Source organism: Ceratotherium simum, chromosome 4 (assembly GCF_057802395.1).
Source record: "Ceratotherium simum simum isolate JZ-2026a chromosome 4, ASM5780239v1, whole genome shotgun sequence".
In the NCBI taxonomy this organism is placed as follows: Eukaryota; Metazoa; Chordata; class Mammalia; order Perissodactyla; family Rhinocerotidae; genus Ceratotherium; species Ceratotherium simum.
In genome coordinates this window covers 36370257-36388078 of record NC_141903.1, presented here as the reverse complement: position 1 = coordinate 36388078, position 17822 = coordinate 36370257, and the positions used below count along the sequence as shown (strand labels likewise).

The window sequence follows — 17822 nt, the reverse complement described above, 5'->3', positions numbered from 1 at the left end:
CACAAGTGGATTAAAAGTTCTCAAAATACAAATACAAGAAATAGGCTGCAAATATGATGATAAGCTAATATTTTAAAATATGAAGAACATATATAAATCAGTAAGAGAAAAAACCTAGCTCCCAATAGATGAATAGACAGAAAGGAACAAAACGATCAAAGAAATGAAAATTAAAATAAGTTCCCATTTTTCATCTTTTTAATTAACAAAGGTTTTTTAAAAAAAACTACTGATGAGGGAGGTACAGTGAAATGCATGCTTATATACTACAGATAGAAGTATAGATTTGGGGGCCGGCCCTGTGGCTTGGTGGTTAAGTGCGCGCGCTGCAATGCTGGCGGCCCGGGTTCGGATCCCGGGTGCGCATCAAGGCGCCACTTCTCCGTCCATCCTGAGGCCGAGTCCCACATGCCGCAACTAGAAGGATATGCAGCTATGACATACAACTATCTGCTGGGGCTTTGGGGGGAAAAAATAAAATAAATAAAATCTTTAAAAAAAAAAAAAAAAAAAAGAAGTATAGATTTGTATAGCCTCATCTGCTAGTATGTGTTAAGAGATGAGACTTAATCCTTAATGCTCTTTGATCCAGTAATTCTAATTTCATTCATTTGTGCTAAGAAAACAACCCCAAATGCTAAAAAAAAAAGCTTTGTGTGCAAGTACATTCGTGACAGTGTTATTTATGTCTGAAAATTAGAAATTACTTATAGGCCTAACAGTAGAGGAAGAAATAAATCAGTTCTAGCAAATGCATTAAAAGAGTATTGATCCTTATAAATATTGTGAAAAATGGGAAAATATTATGTTTGAAAAAAGCAGAAAAGAGATAAAATTTGTATACACTGCAACTTGAGTTAGAAAAGTATGTTAAATAGAAAGAAAAAGACAGATTGGGTATTGGGGTAGTGAAGTTTGGTGTATGAAAATATTTTTCTTTTCTATTTTCCTTATATTTTATCATTTCTTTAATGCATACATTTAGACAAGAGGCAACATAGTTTCATGGTAAAGAACATAGATTCTGGATCCAACTACCTATATTCAAATCTCAGCTCCACCTCTTATTGAATGAGACTTGAGACAAATTAGCTTCTATATGCCTCTGTTTTTTTATCTGTAGAATAGGAATGATAATAACTATGTCATTGTTATTATGAAGATTAAAAAAGCAAAAATAATGCACAGTTAACTGGTTCCTTGTAAGCACTCAAATAACTGAGAAAAGGGCACTATTGTAAAAAGTGTTAGATATTTGTCATGTTATAACTTTGATGTCATAAATACAAATAAGACTTGTATACTCTGACAAATTATTATTATTATTATTATTTTTTTATTTTATTTATTTATTTTTTTTTTGGTGAGGAAGATCAGCCCTGAGCTAACATCTGATGCCAATCCTCTTTTTGCTGAGGAAGACTGGCCCTGGGCTAACATCCGTGCCCATCTTCCTCTACTTTATATGGGATACTGCCACAGCATGGCTTAACAAGTGGTGCGTCGGTGCGCGCCTAGCATCCGAACCAGCGAACCCCAGGCCACTGAAGTGGAGTGCACACACTTAACCGCTGCACCACCGGCCCTGACAAATTAATTTTTTAAAGGAAACAAAAAACTCTGGGGCATTAAATTAAAACTTCTGGAGTCCTAGGCATAAATAAAAACACAAAACCAGAGGACCACATTTTTACAAATTGTGACTGAAACAGTTTTCCAGATAAGTGGCCCCTTTTCTTTTTGTTGGCCCCCTTGCAATTCAAGGGCTACTTGTGAAAGTGTTACATACACCTGTCATTCTTGTGAATTCCTGGCCTGGTTGCTCTTCCTTCACCAAGAAGCAGTAGAGAGATAAATCTAGCAATGGGACCAAGAGAGATGGAAGTGTGAGTGAGTGTGTGTGTGTGTGTGTGTGTGTGTGTGTGTGTGTTGAGGAGTGGGGAGGTCTAGATAGCTGAAATTGCTACCATAGCTTTTTTTTCTCTTCCCTGTGTGTGTTGGGAGCTTTTTTTTTCCTTCCCCTTCTATGCCTAGTGTTGGTTTTCCACTTATTTTAAATCATAAGGGCTGTGAGTTTATTTCACTTATGTTCTATCTGGATAGCTCTTTTAAAATAATTGCAGTGGCATTTTGTTGAATTTGATTATATCAACATACTTAGGTTTAATGTTGCAATGACTCCCTCTTGTAAATTGAATGTGTATGGGCAAGCAGTTCTGTGAAAGGCCTGAATCCTGTGTGTGATGTTAATTAGCCCTTTAACAGAGTCTGTTTTCAAAGGCAATAATTTTGACCCAAAATTCCCTCCACTTTGAGTATATATGTTAGGGACCTTAAATATACAGAAAACTTGAAGCAGATAAGTGTGCCATAAGGCCACTTGATTATATGTTTTTAGAATTGAAAGTGACTGTGGGTTATGACACTAATGAAAATGAGTCTATACTGGTGAAGAATGTATATATAGGTAAAAATTTAGTCACTTCAGAGAAGAGTCTGTGCAGGTTGTGGAATTGGGAGTTATTGTCTTTACAGAGAAAGAAGGTGTAGTATATTATAAGCCAAAATCAATTTTCTACGAATTAAAGGAACTAAGTAGTGTACTAAGAATCCTTTCACCAGGTCCAGATAACTACCACCTCACCTTCCTTTCTTGGATAATAAATAAAGTCAGAAAAGGTATTTCTTTAAAATTTTTCTTTTTAAAAAAGTTGCTTTATTGGAATAATTGGAAGAGTAAGGGAATCGGTAACAAATACTAATTTGGTAGGATGTCTGATTTTAGGTTAAGAATCAGCTGTACTCTTGCCAGTTTGATAGGACAAGTTTCTTCTTTCTGTAGTCAGTAATTTCATGAACATTCAAAAATCTATAACTGCCTGTTGTCATTTCCAGGAAATACATGAAATCTTTCCTAATTGCTGTTAGAATATTCTGTGCTTGAAGAGGGCATCAGGTGATACACCTGACAATGGCAGGAGAAGATGTTTTGGGAATGCCATCTGCCAGAATTGTGGGCAACAGAATGAAGAGTCAGAAAACATCTTTCCTGGGGCCAGCCTGGTGGTGTAGCAGTTAAGTGTGTGCGCTCCGCTTCGGCGGCCCGAGGGTTCGCAGGTTTGGATCCCGGGCACGCATCAACGCACCGCTTGTCAAGCCATGCTGTGGCGGCGTCCCATATAAAGTAGAGGAAGATGGGCACGGTTGTTAGCGTAGGGCCAATCTTTTTTGGCAAAAAGAGGAAGATTGGCATCGGATGTTAGCTCAGGGCTGATCTTGCTCACAAAAAAAAAAAGAAAAGAAAACATCTTTCCTGATATTTTTTATTTTCCATATACTCTTAAGGCAAGGAAATAGCTTTTTTGTTAACAAACTGAATGATAAAGGGCGTGTAAACTTTTTCTTCACCTCTCAAAGCCCTTGATCTCTAGAATAGATTTCATAGGAAGACGAATTAAGTCCTTTTCCTGCTGAATTTGATGTTTTGGGAGTAAAGTGGGCTCAGAACACTGTCTCTTGCTATAGAACATTAGAGAGAAATAAGATAGTTGAGTTCTGTTAGCATCAGAATAGAGGGATTGGAATTTATTTCAGTATGTCAGAGACCACTGGATTTAATGTCATTAGTGGCCTTGGTCTCCTGTTTGCATTCACTAAGGATTACATAAGTTAACAACAAATTTCAAACAGAGAAAATTGTAATATGGCGATTTGTCTGCTACATGCCAGGTTGTCACTGAGGAAATGGCTTAGATGAGATTCTAAATTGTCACTGAAAAGAATTTGAGACCTTAGTAGAACTGTGTTGTATCCTGTGTAATAAGTGTGGCCAGCCCCACTTGGGTGCAAGTACTGGCCTTTATGTTCTTATTTCCACTAAAAATGAAACAAATCCATTACACCTGAATGTAGTACCTGCCATTGAGAAAGCAGTGATTGTTGGATTTCATGGTTGTTATTTCTGACTAAGAGCATTCAGTAGTGTGGTTGTCTTTGGAATTTTGAAAGCCATTTACCCCTGAACATGGGCTTCTAAAAATTGAACTTTATGGGCTATAAAAAGTGTTATTGGTCTAGGATTTGGAAGACCTGGATTCTAATTACTCACTATCCAAGGACATTGGGCAAGTCATTTCACCAGCCTGGGCCAGCTTCCTTAGGGGTTCAAGCACAGAGAAATCTTCTTGGAATCTTTGTTGATTACTGTTACTATAAAGTTAGGTAGAGCTTACAAAGTTACTAGGCACTACAATATAAATAGGTTCTTAGAATTTTCTCATGTGTTGGCATCTCATGTTTCTTTGAACCCTTTGCATTTATCTTCTAATTTATACACGTTTTTCATTCTAGTACTCTTGTCCATCTGTTCTCTGTTGTGTGATCCCAATCCAGATGATCCTTTAGTGCCTGAGATTGCTCGGATCTACAAAACAGATAGAGAAAAGTAAGTATGGTCTCCAGACAGAAAAGTATCTGTGGTGGAATGGAGATGTTTGTGTCTCAAATTTTTCTTAACCAAGGGCTGAGTGTGGGTCAGATATTTAAAAGGATGTCCTAATATACTCACTTAGGACAGGAAAAGAGGAATATTCGCATCAAGCATCATTGTAAGTAGATGATGCTGATCTTATCTCTAATTGTTTTATATGCTTCCTACTGTCAATAAAAACTTTTCTACAGTATATTTTCTAGCAGCTTTATTGCTTCTGCTTGGCTTTTGACATATAAAGCATTTTGCATTAAGAGCCCATTCGTCTTAGGTAGGTATTTGTAAGTTAATGGGAAAAGGGAATTGATTTTTTACCACTTGGCATAATCTAAAAATGAAAGTGAATAAATGCTACAAGATGTGGAAGCCCCAAATTTCCTTCAAAAACAAAAGTTGATGTAGAATTTACATATTTTAACTTGTACTATGAATTATTGAAGAGTGTTCAGGATATCAAAAGAGATAGTAACTAAAAGTGTTCTAATCTTTTTTGTTTTGTGTATTATTCAGTAAGATTATAGGAGGAAATAGATGGGAGAGAATGGATAATTTTCTAAAGTTAAAATATAAAGGATTAAAGAATTATTTGAATTCTATTGGATTAGAGAGGCATACACATAGGATATTTTTTAATGGAGCTATACTGGAAGTGGGGGATTGTAACAGCAGTCGGTTCTCAGTTTAGTTTTTTCTGTTTAACTCTGAATAGTATCTATAGTGATATATTTCTAGCTGCATTTAAAATAAAAGTAGATCATGCTTTTTTCTATTTGTGAATTTATTCACAAATAAATCTTTTTGATTGGAGAACCGTTTTGTCCAATATCTAGAACTATGGGCATGAATGCCTGCCAAAAGGCATTTTGCAAGTCATTGTGGTGGTAATGTTCATCAGAACTTTCCTGCATCCTTTTTTTAATCAAAGAACCGTAGAACCTTTTACCCTGCTTATTTTACTACTAGAATATTCTTCTGGAGCAATAAATCCACTCATTTTAGCAACCAAATTGTTAAAATAAGTTCTGCCACAACTACTTATTTTATTGATACAGAGGAAAGTGTTATGTCAATTAATCACTATTAGTATATGATTTCAAGAACCACATAATGCTGGGCCAGCCCCATGGCTTAGCGGTTAAGTGCACGCAATCCGCTGCTGGCAGCCTGGGTTCGGATCCCGGGCGTGCATCGACGCACTGCTTCTCCGGCCATGCTGAGGCCGCGTCCCACATACAGCAACTAGAAGGATGTGCAGCTATGACATACAACTATCTGCTGGGGCTTTGGGGGCAAAAATAAATAAATAAAATTATAAAAAAAAAAACCACATAATGCAGAATTATATGGTTTCAATAACTCTAAATGAAGCAGGGGTTGAAGATCTTTGTTAGAAATAGGTCGATCGAGTATAGAATAAGGGTATGTCAGCAAATGCTAAAATTTAATCAGAATCCTCTATTAGTAGCATTTACGACATTGTTTCACATTTTACAGCTTTTTCCCACTATCATTGAATAAATGCTTATTAGAAATCTAGGGTAGAAAGATGGCTTTGCTTGAATGTACTCTAAGTTATTCCCCTCAAGTTACTAGATGGGATAATGAATGAAATCTGTTGCTTTCTAACTGACTCCTCACCTTTGTTAAGCCAAGCTTCTCTTTGTGTGTACAGGTACAACAGAATAGCTCGGGAATGGACTCAGAAGTATGCGATGTAATTAAAGAAATTATTGGATAACCTCTACAAATAAAGATAGGGGAACTCTGAAAGAGAAAGTCCTTTTGATTTCCATTTGACTGCTTTCTATGAGCCCACGCCTCATCTTCCCCTGTGCACATGTTTACCTGATACAGCAGTGCTGCGTGTTGTACATACTTGGAACAACAAACTAGAAATACTGTACTTCTGTACCAACATTGCCTCCTAGCAGAGAAGTGTGTGTGTGACAAGCCAGTTCTCCAGGCGTAACCTGGGTGTGAGACTAAAAGCTTTCCCTATTGACTTAAATTTGGATAACAGCAAGGGGAGGGGTGGTGGGTATGGTGTGTGCTTGGATGGGGAAGAAAAGCTCCACTGACCTGTAGGAGATTGTTTTTAAGTGGAATCCTTTTAAACTCAAAACAGTTATGAAAAGCAAGGTGAAGAACAAAGCTGTTTCTGTATTCATTTTATTCTGAAGGACCTACATCTTAGGTGAAAGTTATGACCAACCAGATTAAACTCTACCCACATCCTGTATATGAAGGTCTAAGTTTTACTGGTCAACATTTAGATGGATTGGAGCTATTAGTACATAAAGTGTGATGGGCTTTGTTCCCAACTCTTTTACATCTCCCCACCCTTCAACCTTTGTCCTTTCAGCCCCTCTTTCTCTCTTCCATATTCTTTGGTTTGTATGTGGTTTCTCAGTTAATACATAGCTAATAGCTCTTATTTTTCTTATGTTTTTAACTGCTTAGGTCTATCTGGATGTAAGGGTGAAAATTCATTTGATGGAAATACTTGTGTATATTTAAAGACCCAATTGCTCCTCTGGAGCTTGTACGTTCAAGAATGATTAATCTGTGTAATAAACTTATTACTACAGTCATTACATATAATTTTGTGTGAATAGGCTTTTTGATTTTAAGAATTTGTCTAGCTGAGATTAGTGGTGGATTATCCCCCACCCCTGAAATGTTTTCATTTATACTCATTGCATTTCAAAATCATGAAACAATTCCAGTTTACATAGTAAAAAGGGTATCTTGAAAGTAATTTTACTGAACAAGATAAGGGCATAAGCTTAAAAGCATTTCCTTGAAACTTATATGTGCAGTATTCCAGGAATATGACTGTTAAACTAAATAAGAAATTTGCTTTATTATTGAAACTAAGCTGCATTTCACCGAAACCTTGTGACATTCTCTTGGTACATAGGACATAAAACAAAGGCATTGCTGTTTGGTAAGTTAAGCTTCTGTGATTGTGATTGTAAAAGGGCAACAGTGACCAAACCTGGGAAACATGAGCACAATCTTGTGTTGGAGAGTCTACATAATTATTTTGCACTAACATTACAGGATGTTCATCCAATTTTAAATTGTACTGTATGTGGCTTTTTGAAGTCTTCCCTTGACTCTAGTAAAATGTAGTTTGAAACTTGTAAACAACTGTGTTTGCCAGAAACATCGTTCATGTGAACTAGGCAAATTACCTTTTTTTTTTCCTCCTTCTAATCTAATTGTAAACCAGGCCAGCCTGAAGGCCATGGCTGATGCTCTCTAGCCATCAGCTTCTTTCAAATGCATCTTTACACTCTTGCACAAAAATTGAGGAATAAATGTCCACTGCTTTTGGTTTTAAACTTGTTTAACTTGTCTTATCTCTCAGTGTCACTACTCTTCCATCTAGGAACTAAAGTGTGATGATAACCTGAAACTTCTTAAAGTGCTGCATTTTAGCTGCTGGCTACTTATTATCATTTCTAGCATCCTTGACCTTACAAGGATTTGACTATTAACAGTTGTGGGGAAAGGAGTTAGAACTGAGCTCTAACCTCTATTGCTCTGTATTCTCAGTATCATGGGCAGGTGGGAATTCATCAATTTTTGACTTGTTGACTATGGGTCAGTTGCATAGATCCTGAAATCCCCTTCTTTGTCATCTTAGAGAGCAGCTAGCTCATTATCATTTATTAGGTAAATGGTAGATAATAATGTAGATAATTTCACAAGAGTGTTCTTAAGTATTTTTAAGTGCTAAATAAAAGCCATCCTGGTGTGCAGGTGCCAAATGAAAAACTTTAGATGGTCACAAACAACATTAGGCCCTTGAATGCAGTTTCATCTTGCTCATTTGAGTATGAATCATATTTGATCCAGTCTGTGTACATATGCCTTGGCCAGAATGGGAGCTCAGTGAGGGAGGCCACCTCCCCCACTCACAAAAAGTGTGCCACTCAGAATGGTTCTGACCTGGGATCACACTGCTCTTTACAGGAGTGTCTATGGCTTTATCACATGTGAAAGCTTGTTTGCAGTAGCCTTGATTATCTTGGTGAGGCAGTGGTTACAAGGGAATGTCAAGTGTATGGGTTCTCTTTGCTTTGCTTTGCTTCTTAATAACGTGGAGTGTTTGGTCAGGTTATACTTGGAGCAGTCTCTTTTGTTAAAACTACATGATTTCAGATACTTGCATGCACTGTTACAGGCCAGTGGTCAATGGTAGCATTGTCCTGCTGGTTTCTACACCTTGGGTAGTATAAAGACTTGGAAAGAGGGCTCTTGGGGTAGGGAGCAGCAGGGAGGTCTGTGGAGAGGATATGGTGGTGGTCAGAGAGAGAGACCCATGTTGTCTGCACTGACCTAGCAATAGAGGCATTCACTTTCCACTTCCAACCACTAACAATATTCCACTTTCTGAGTCATTCCTCTTTGCTTCAACAAGTTATTTTGAGCCCGAGGTAGGTTTTCAGGAAAAATGAATGATTTCTAAATTAGAGTTGGAATGCCTGTAAATTGTCCCTTGTCTGCAATTAAGGTGAAACGCCAGCTTTTGTCTCAGTTTGCTGTACCCCTTAATACCCCGTGGCAAGGTTTTAATAGAAGAACTTTCTTAGTTCCCGAGTCTTCTGAATTATGAACACATCTTTCTTTCCTTCCTACTCAGGAATAAGCATCTTTATTACCCCTGCAGAAAATTGTCACTAGTGTTATGGACCCATCTCCTTTTGATTCCCAGTGTGAAACACTCTTTATTTCAAATGATGGGTAATTTTGATGGGTGTGATGTTATATAAGATAAAGCATATTTTTAAGATGAAAATAACTGAAGATAGCAAACTATCAGAATTTATATCCATATACATCCAAGAAGAGAAAATAGACTTCCTTTGGGACACTCCTGGAACCTGTTCCCTAATGAATATTTCCTTATGTTGTGCATACACTTAGATGAAAGTAGCTCTGAGTTCTCTGTACCCCACACAAGCCTTCCTTAAAAGCCTTTTCCTAACCTTACTTAGCCCCAGCTTGTGTGAGTGGTTGGTATTCAGCCCCTCTGAATATTTCCAGGCCAGTTCCTGGGATGGGCTTAGAAATATGAAAACTGGCCATGGGATCACTTAGTCACGGTTAATATTCATGAAACAAATAACAGTCCCCCATTGTTGCCGTATTTTACCTTAGTCAATGTAAGGAGGAAAGTTCAAAGGTTAGGACTGACTAAAGCCTTTAAGGCCTTTGGCCTCAGTGGCTGAATATGGAACACAATCACTAACCAGCTTTGCCCTTTCTCAGTGACTGCTCCTGGGCTGGTTGAGGCAGAGGCAGACGTTTTTGTGACAAGTGATCACTTGTCATCTTTAAATTATTAGTGGAGCTGCACCTGAACAGAGGTAAAGTATAATCTGCCTCTCAGCAGATATAAAACTATATGAATATCTTAGCACAATACAGCAGCTTAATAGTTTTTGATTGAGTGGGGTTCTTTGTTTTTAACCTGCTGTGTAAGTTGTTATTGGTCAAATGGCCTTTTCCAAGGCTTGGACTCCTGATTGCCCTACAGTGTGCTCTAAAAGCAAATGGTTGATCGCGTCTGGAAAGGCCGGAAGAAGCCACTGAGTGCCTGGGCCAGGCCTCCAGTTACTCCTCTCCAGGGAAGAGCAGTGCCAGGCTTGGTGAATGTGCTGTGCTCCTTTTCAGACAAGCATGAGAGTGACAGCTACCATTTTTCCAGGGCACCTCTCTCCTTGCCCTGAGCCACTTGTTCTATTTGCATTTCTTCCTAAGTACTTAAAAATCTTGCCTCTTAAAGGGTATTCCCCTGCCCTAAATTGTAGGGTCGCTAGAGAACATGAGTAGGGAGGTTTAGTTTTGCTGACTTCAGGACCAGCTACTCCCCAAAGTGACTGCTATCTCATCTTTGAAGTTTTCCATAGGAAATGAGGGTAGCTTTGGAAGCTCCAGAGCTCCTTCTTAAGCCCTCTGACTTGGAGGTTGCTAGAAACAGCTCAGAAATGCAATCTGACATTTGGGCTCCAGAGCCAGCACCATCTCAAGGATGAGAGATACGGTCCATGCTTGAGGTAATTGGCAAAAGCTAGGCTACTGCCTGATAGCAGGGGCGTCTGGAGCTTCCCCCAGTTAATTAGGGGTAATACTGGTTAGGTCCTTCTGGGCAGTTTCCCCTACTTCCAGTCAGCATCACTGCCATCCTTGAAAGGCGTGGCTGCTTGCAGGGTGTTGCACTAACACTTGAGGGGAACTGGCCTTGTTTCAGAGGGCACCCAGGGCTTCCAGTCACCTGCTGCAATGTAACAGAAGGAACCAGGGGAACCAAGGCTCTCTCGGACCTGCAGAGAAGTTGAGTTTTTGGAAGAATGGCTCCAGGTCATCTTGGCCTGGCCCTCCTTTGGAGGGAACAAAGAGAGGGCATAAGAGAAGGGGCGAGGGGAGCTGCTGGTGCATTGTAACAGGTTATGAGGCAGGTACTGTTTTTATGAGGGTGGGTTCAACTTCTAAGCTGGATAGAAAGGACACTTTTGAAGTTTTACATCTAAATTTTGAGGAGGGGGACAGAATTCCTTTGTGATTTCTCCTCTGACATACTGTGTTTCTGAGTTCGTGCCTACTTATCCTGCCCCCTGCCACCCCCTGACTTTAGGTGACAATTGGATGGGTTTTAGGTTTTTATGCCCACAGATGGAGGAGGTGAGGTGGCTGAAGTACATTTGCTTGGGTAGGGAGTGAGCTGGTGTCTGGATGCTAGTGCCTGGAGTGGCCAGCAGAGGGCAGTGGTGCCCCACAGCTGTAACAACCATGAGGTGGGTGGTCAGTAAATCTGTTTGGACAGAGAACCTGAGAGGGGCTTTTGTTGGGGTGGGGAGGCCTGTTTGGGCTTGGCTTTGTTCACAATTTATGCAAAACTGGATATGCCAAGTGCCTAGCTCAGTCAGGCTCCATCATAGCCTTAATCACAGGACAGGTTAGTAGTCTAGCCTGAGGCTTACCAGAAGTGTCAAGCCACCAGCTCCCCCCTCCCCTCCCCGTTGGTATAGTAGCCATATCCCTCTGTGTGGACAGGTTAGTAGAGTCCAGACCAGGGCCTTTGACCACCTGGCTGCAGGTTGCCTGGGGGCAAAAGCCTGTCCATTGTTTCATGTGAACAAGGGGATCTCATTTCTGGCAGCTCTGCCTGGTACCCACTGTTGCCCTTACCCAGAGGCAGGCAGTCCCTGTGACCCCAGCCAACTGCCCCAGTCTCATTTGCCTGCCCACATATTCTAGGCAACTAGGACTTATCCTTTTCAGTCTATCTTGTGTTTGGGGCCCCAGGCTCCCCAGTCTTCCAGCCCAACAGCTGTGAGCCCCCAGGGCCACTACCCGGAAGCCAGCTGCCTCTTCTTGGAGAATTCTTTGAAATTCCAGGCTTGGCCATCTGGGTCTGCAAATATCTCTAGATTTGCTGAGCCCACCAAGTGGCTGCACCCCAGGCAGAGCTTTGAGAATTAACTGCCACTACCCCCAGATGGAGAAAGCTGCCTGGAACCCAGGGTTTCACCTGCTGAGAGAGTCTAAGGGGGAAGAGAGAGGAGTCCTGGGGGCTCCTCAGGTCCTCCTAACTATGTAAGGGATTTCATCCAAAGGGTGAGTTGAGAGACTCCTGGGGGCCCTTTCTGGAGTGTGAAGCTCTGGGCCTAAGAAAGTCCCTGGAATAAGGAGAGAAGCCTTGGGTCTAGCCTGGCTAGAGAGTTGGGGCTACCTGCAGGGAAAGCTCCTGACTTCTTACCATCCCAGACCCAGGCAGTAGAGCTGGGGCTTAGGCAGCCCAGAGTAGGGCCAGCAGCTTGGCCCCCAGAATGCCTTGCTCTCCCCCAGGCCTCCCCCTGGGGCTGGTTATCTGGCTGCAGCAGGAGGAATGTGTGCTTTTAGTGGGGAAGGGGGGGTCAGGGTCAGGGCGGAAACCTGGGAATGTGGACTCCCTGCCTGCCTCTGTCCCTGTTGGAGGAAGGGAGCCATGGAGAATGTGGCTGACAGGCCCCAGGCGTGGGAGAATGTAGGCCTGTCTGTGTGTGTATGTGCAGGAGGGGGCTGCCCGTGTGTGCAGGAACTTGTGAGAGTGTGAGAGAATTGTGAGCATGAACATTCCTTAGTGTTTATGCATATGGGTTTGAGCCTAAGCTGTGTAGCCTTTGAGGAACAGGAGTCAAATCTGGGTTTGAATCATAGGCCCATGACTTTTCATTTGTATATTCTTGGGCAGCTAATTTATCTCTCTTGGTTGGTTTTCCCATCTAGAAAATGGGCACTTGGTCCCCAACCTGGCCCACAGGGAATGCTTGGTGGAAAATGGCCTTATCAGATTAAAGGGTTGTGGTTGTGGGTACTTATAGGTTCAGGGAGGTAGGCCTGGACAGTGGGACAGCTTTCCTAGATTTCTGTACAAGCCAGAGGTTCACCCCTCTTTGAGCAGGATTAGCTCCTGGGACACCCAGGGACTTGGGGCAGGCTCACATACCCACTTGGCAAGGCCTGCAAGAGTGTGCCCACAAACAGAATGGGTGGACGTGCCTGGCCAGCCTGTGTGTCCCTGCCTAGGTTCTGTCTGTCCCTTTGCTTCTCTTGGGGGACAAAAGGGGAATCCAGCTACCCCTTCTGGTGAATAAAAGCCTGGAGGGGAGTGGTAGGAAGAGTTGCCTCCAGCCACCTGGGAGGGGGCGTGCTTTGGAAGGAGGCCAGACCTCCCCCAGCTGTTTCTCAGCCCTACCTGAAAGATGAGGCAAAGGGATGAGCCATGGGTGATCATAGCACTGCCCATAGCCCAGATCCTTGTTTCTCCTATCCTAGGTCACAGGCCACCTAGTGTTCCTCCAACTCTCTCCCTAGTTAAAGAGTGCTTCTGTATGTGTGTGCATGCGCACGCGTGCATACACAGGGTAGGGGGTTGGAGTCTTGGATCAGCAGGCAGGACTTGGGATCTAGGCACAGAGAGGTTAGGGAATTAGCTAAGGTCACACAACCAGGCAAAACTAGGGAATGTTAGAAGTGTTTCTGGCTGGATCCTTTAGGGGGAGCTTCCTGGCTGCAAGGAATTCCTGGAAGCCCCTGGGAGGGCCCAGGCCTTAACTGGAGGAAGTGAGGGCTACGGCCCAGCTGGCCCTACTCTGGAACCACAGGAGTGGCCTATAAGGGTGTGTTGAAGGAATGACAGATCTTGGCCTTGCTCCCATGCACATGCACCTCTGGGAATAGGGTGGGGGGGATTGCTGAGATCAGGGGCCAGCCCTGTTTCCTGCTTTGGATTTGGAACAGGGAGGGCTTTTCTGAGAGGTCTGGGACTAAAACCTCAGTTTCTGTACAGGGAAATGGAATGGAGAGAGGTACTTATTAGGGATGGTCCTTAAGGAGTTCATGTGGGAGTTTCTGGGACCCTGTGTAACTGAGTGGATCACTGTGAGGTGGGAGGTGCTTTGTGTTCTATGACTTTGTGAGAGTGACAGCAGATGGGGCCAGTAGCTGTATACAAATTGAGTTGCGTCTGGTGAGAGGTTGAGGGTGGTCCCCACCAAAGTCCCAGAGTGTGTGTGGCCAGTGTCCTAGGGGAAGTGATAATGTGTGGCCACTAAGTGGATGAGTGCAGCAGTGTGAGTTGTGTTTGTGATGCTTGAGTTGTATTTCCCAGGTGTGTGTGATGGCAGAACTAGTTTTGCTGCTGGGATGAAATCAGGTTCCTGGAGAGGAATGGACCTATCTAGAGAGAGTGATGCGATTAAGTAGTTACAGTCATTATATTGATAAGACTTATGAGTATATAGCCATTCATAATGATCCCAAGACCCTCTTGTGTTTTGCGTGCTTACCATGTGCCTGGTCTTGTGTGCTAAGCACATCACCTGCAGTAGCTCATTTAGTTCTATCAGAACCCTGTGAGTTCACGCTGGTTTGCCTGTGCCACAGTGTTTGTTTATTGTGCCACGTTAATATATATTCACGTTGGGCTTTTGATACAGCTGCATCTGTGTCTTAGTTGCTGGAGTGCAATTTGTGGTAGTGAGTGACCCTGTTGTACGTACGAGCTCTTGATCCCATTGTGTTACCAATATGGGGCACCATCGTGTTGTTGCATAGTGTGAGACCCAATTTGACAATGTTCTCTGAGTTGGTGGTGATGATTTGTAATTTGGCTGTGACTTTTTTGCTTTGTTGTGTGACTTTGTTGTGCAGCCAGAGTATGTAACTCCCTAACTGTTGTATGGTTGAACCCAGCTAGTGGAATGTATGACTCATTTTGTGTCCCAGTGATGTTGTGGGTGTCTAGTGTAGGGTCATGGGTATGGTGCTGTGAGGCCCTGTTGTGGCAGGGTGAACTGGTTGTGTGATAGTGTGACCATGACCCTATTGTGTGTGTCCGTGTGAACCATTTGTTTGACCGCGTTGTGTCCTGACTTGAGTCACAGACTGGTGTGGTGTGGTGTGGTGTAACTCCGTGTGGTGAGCGTGCCTCCTTTGTGGTGGCAGTGGCCCGTAGTGTTGTTTCCCTGTAGGGATTGGGTGTCTGTGTGACGCCTCTGCCCCGCTGTTCCTCTTTGCGGGTCTGTGTGTTGTTTGACCTCGGCTGCGGATGCCCCCACCCCTGTCGGCCCCGCCGCCCCTCCCCCGCACTGTCCGCCTGCTCTGAGCAGCGATCGATCGCCATTGATTGTCCCTGACGAGCTGCTCCACTTTCCAGCCAATGTCAGGAGGGGGGATCTCCGCCGCCCTGGCGGTGTCATTTCCACACACTCCCTGGGCTGCTGCCAGCGCGGGCGCCGCCAAGAGCCGGCCTGGATCACCCGGAGCGTGGACCAGACCGCCCCAGGACGTCCCCGACGGCGAGGCCTGGCCCCAGCCTGCCCAGTCTGGGGCCCTGCACCCAGGCCCCGCTTCCCCGGGTCGGTGGATGTGGTCGCCACAGGAGTTTGAGCTGGGCCCGGGGAGGCGGGGGTATGGGGTGCTCAGTCGGTGAGCCGCTGCGCCCTCATGGGGGCACGGGGCCGTTTCCGGAGGGTGGAGGCGCCTGCGGGCCAACTTTGCCATGGCCCAAACAGATGCTAATGATTTTCCGGGAGGCGCCGGTTATCTCTGGCCCCAGCCAGCCAGTGCGCTGTCCTGGACTGGGCATAGACACCTCCCCACCCTCCCCCTCACGGCCATGAGCCTGGGCGAATGACCATCTGACCCCAAGTGTACAGTGGGAGTCATAGGCTGGCCGGGGCACCCCCAGAACTCTGGCTGTGTGGTCATGTTTGCTTCTTGTCCACCCAGGATGCTACTGCATCCTCTTCTGAGCCCCTTCCCAAAGCCCCCCACCAATACACACACACACAGAGGAGCAAGGGAAACTGAGGCTCAGAGAAGCCCAGCCCAAGGTCATGGTCACAGTCACACTGACCCAGCCACTGCTTGGCTGAGTGGATCACCCTCTCTTAGAGCCACCCTGTTGGGAATTTGCAGCCCCGCTGGTCCCACATCGTTCAGGGGCCAGAGCCAGTTTCCAGGCTCCCCGGTGAAAGTGCTGACGTGGCTCTGGGCAGCTGTCTGGGGCCGGGAAGCAGGGCAGATGTCACAGAGCCCAGGGGAGGAGGCGGCTCCACGGGGAGGGCAGGCAGGGCCTCTTGCCTGGCGAGACATGTCTCCTCCCCCTAGGCCTGTCTCTGTCTGTTGGGCTGGGGCACAGCCACCGGCAGGGCTGACCCACCTCTAAGTCTAGCTCCAGCTCTTCTGTGTGGCTGCTGACAAGTGCTACCGCCTCTCTGGGCCTCTTCCTCCCCTGTCAGAGGAGAATAATAGCACCTGATTTGGATAGGTGTAAGCCTCAAATAAAAGCAGAGGTGTTCAAAGCTCCCAATGCAGTTCTGGGCATATAGTTCTGCTCAATAAATGTCAGCTATTATTATTATTGTTGCCCATTTTGCCCATATTATTATTGTGTCCCACTTTGCAAGTGGGAATTTGGTGTGTCCAAAGGCAAAACTGAGTCCTGAGGGTGCCAGCTGGCTTCAGAGGTCATTCCAGCCAGCCTCCTGCCTTGCTGCCCCTGGCCTTCTGCATTTCTCATGCCTGTCCAGCTTTGTTCCTTCTCACGGAAGTGTCAGCCCCCCTCAGCTCTGCCTGCTGCCAGGCTGCCCCCACCCCCTCTTATCGGCGTGGTTCTCTCCTATCTGGCCGTCACATTGGGTCCCTCGAGCAGCACAGCCCCCTGGGAACAGCAGTCGATGGGGCAGAACAGCCTTCCTGACAGATGGACCCACGGAGGCTGGGCCGCTTCAGCAGAGCTCCCTAGGAAACCAGAGACAGGAGCTGAGCCACCATGGCTGCCTCCTAAATAGAAATCAAAGGGGGCGGGGAGATGAGGGGGAGGCCAGAGCTTCCAGCACCCCAGGCTGGGCCAGCCCTCTGGAGATGGGCCTGGAGGGGCAGGGCAGCCCCTACACTTTTCCATAGGCCCAGAATCCTCTTGAGGGGAGGGCTCTGTAGAGCTTGCCTATTAGGTGGGATATGTCTGAGTCCCCCTCCATGGGCAGGTGAAGAATTTTGCCAGGCCCTTCATCATGGGCACTTTTTGTAACAAGCCCAAAGGCTGGTGGGTGGGTAGGTAGGCAGGCAGGTGGCTTATCACATTGCTGAGGCCACAAGGGGCCTTTGAAGTTAGAATGGCAGAAGGACCTTCTCTGCCTGTGCACAGGGTTGGGAGATGATGAGCCTTGACATTTTGGGCCATTTAATTCTTTGTCCTGTTTATTGTAGGATGTTTAGCAGCATCCCTGGTCTTCACCCATTAGATGCTAGTAGCAGCAGTTGTGACAACCAAAAATGTCTCCAGACATTGCCCAATGTCCCCTGGGAGACAAAATCAGCCCGAGTTGAGAACCACTGGTCTAACCTCAGGACCAGCCCCCTGGGTTGGAAGGGGTGGCCAGGACCCTATGGAAATACCAAAGATCCTCTGCAATAGTGGAGTGGGAGGTTTCCAAAACGGCCCTGTCTTCAGCTGTCTCAGGCCCAGGAGGGTAGGAGACATACCCTACACACACACCATGGCCCTTACTGCCAGGTTAGAGGGAACCCTGCTTGCCTGAGATGGCAGGGCTGTTGGTGTCACTGCTCAGCTGCGCCAGGCTTGGTGCCAACACCTCACTGCTGAGACTACACAGTATGGGGGGTGGGAGGAGCGGGTGCAGTTGTGGGGGGTACTCAAGCTGCCTGGGCCGCCTTCTGTCCAGCCAGCTTGAGATGGGGGGAGCCAGCATGGATAATCAGCCTCCCCCCTTCCCTTGATACCCTGGCACTGTCTCTGCTGCCTCCCTCTAGG

General features: G+C 45.0%; 1 protein-coding gene across 2 annotated transcripts in view; it reads left to right on the top strand.

Annotated features, from left to right (window-relative positions):
- The window catches only part of UBE2D2 (ubiquitin conjugating enzyme E2 D2), a 53404-nt gene extending 45568 nt beyond the window's left edge, over positions 1–7836 (top strand). For both annotated transcript variants that reach the window (XM_004420106.3, XM_087429706.1), the window contains 2 exons: positions 4351–4444; positions 6162–7836. In XM_004420106.3, the coding sequence (XP_004420163.1) occupies positions 4351–4444; positions 6162–6207 (140 nt within the window). In that variant the 3' untranslated portion in view covers positions 6208–7836. The remainder of the gene's footprint in view (positions 1–4350; positions 4445–6161) is intronic.
- Positions 7837–17822: the final 9986 nt, after the last annotated feature.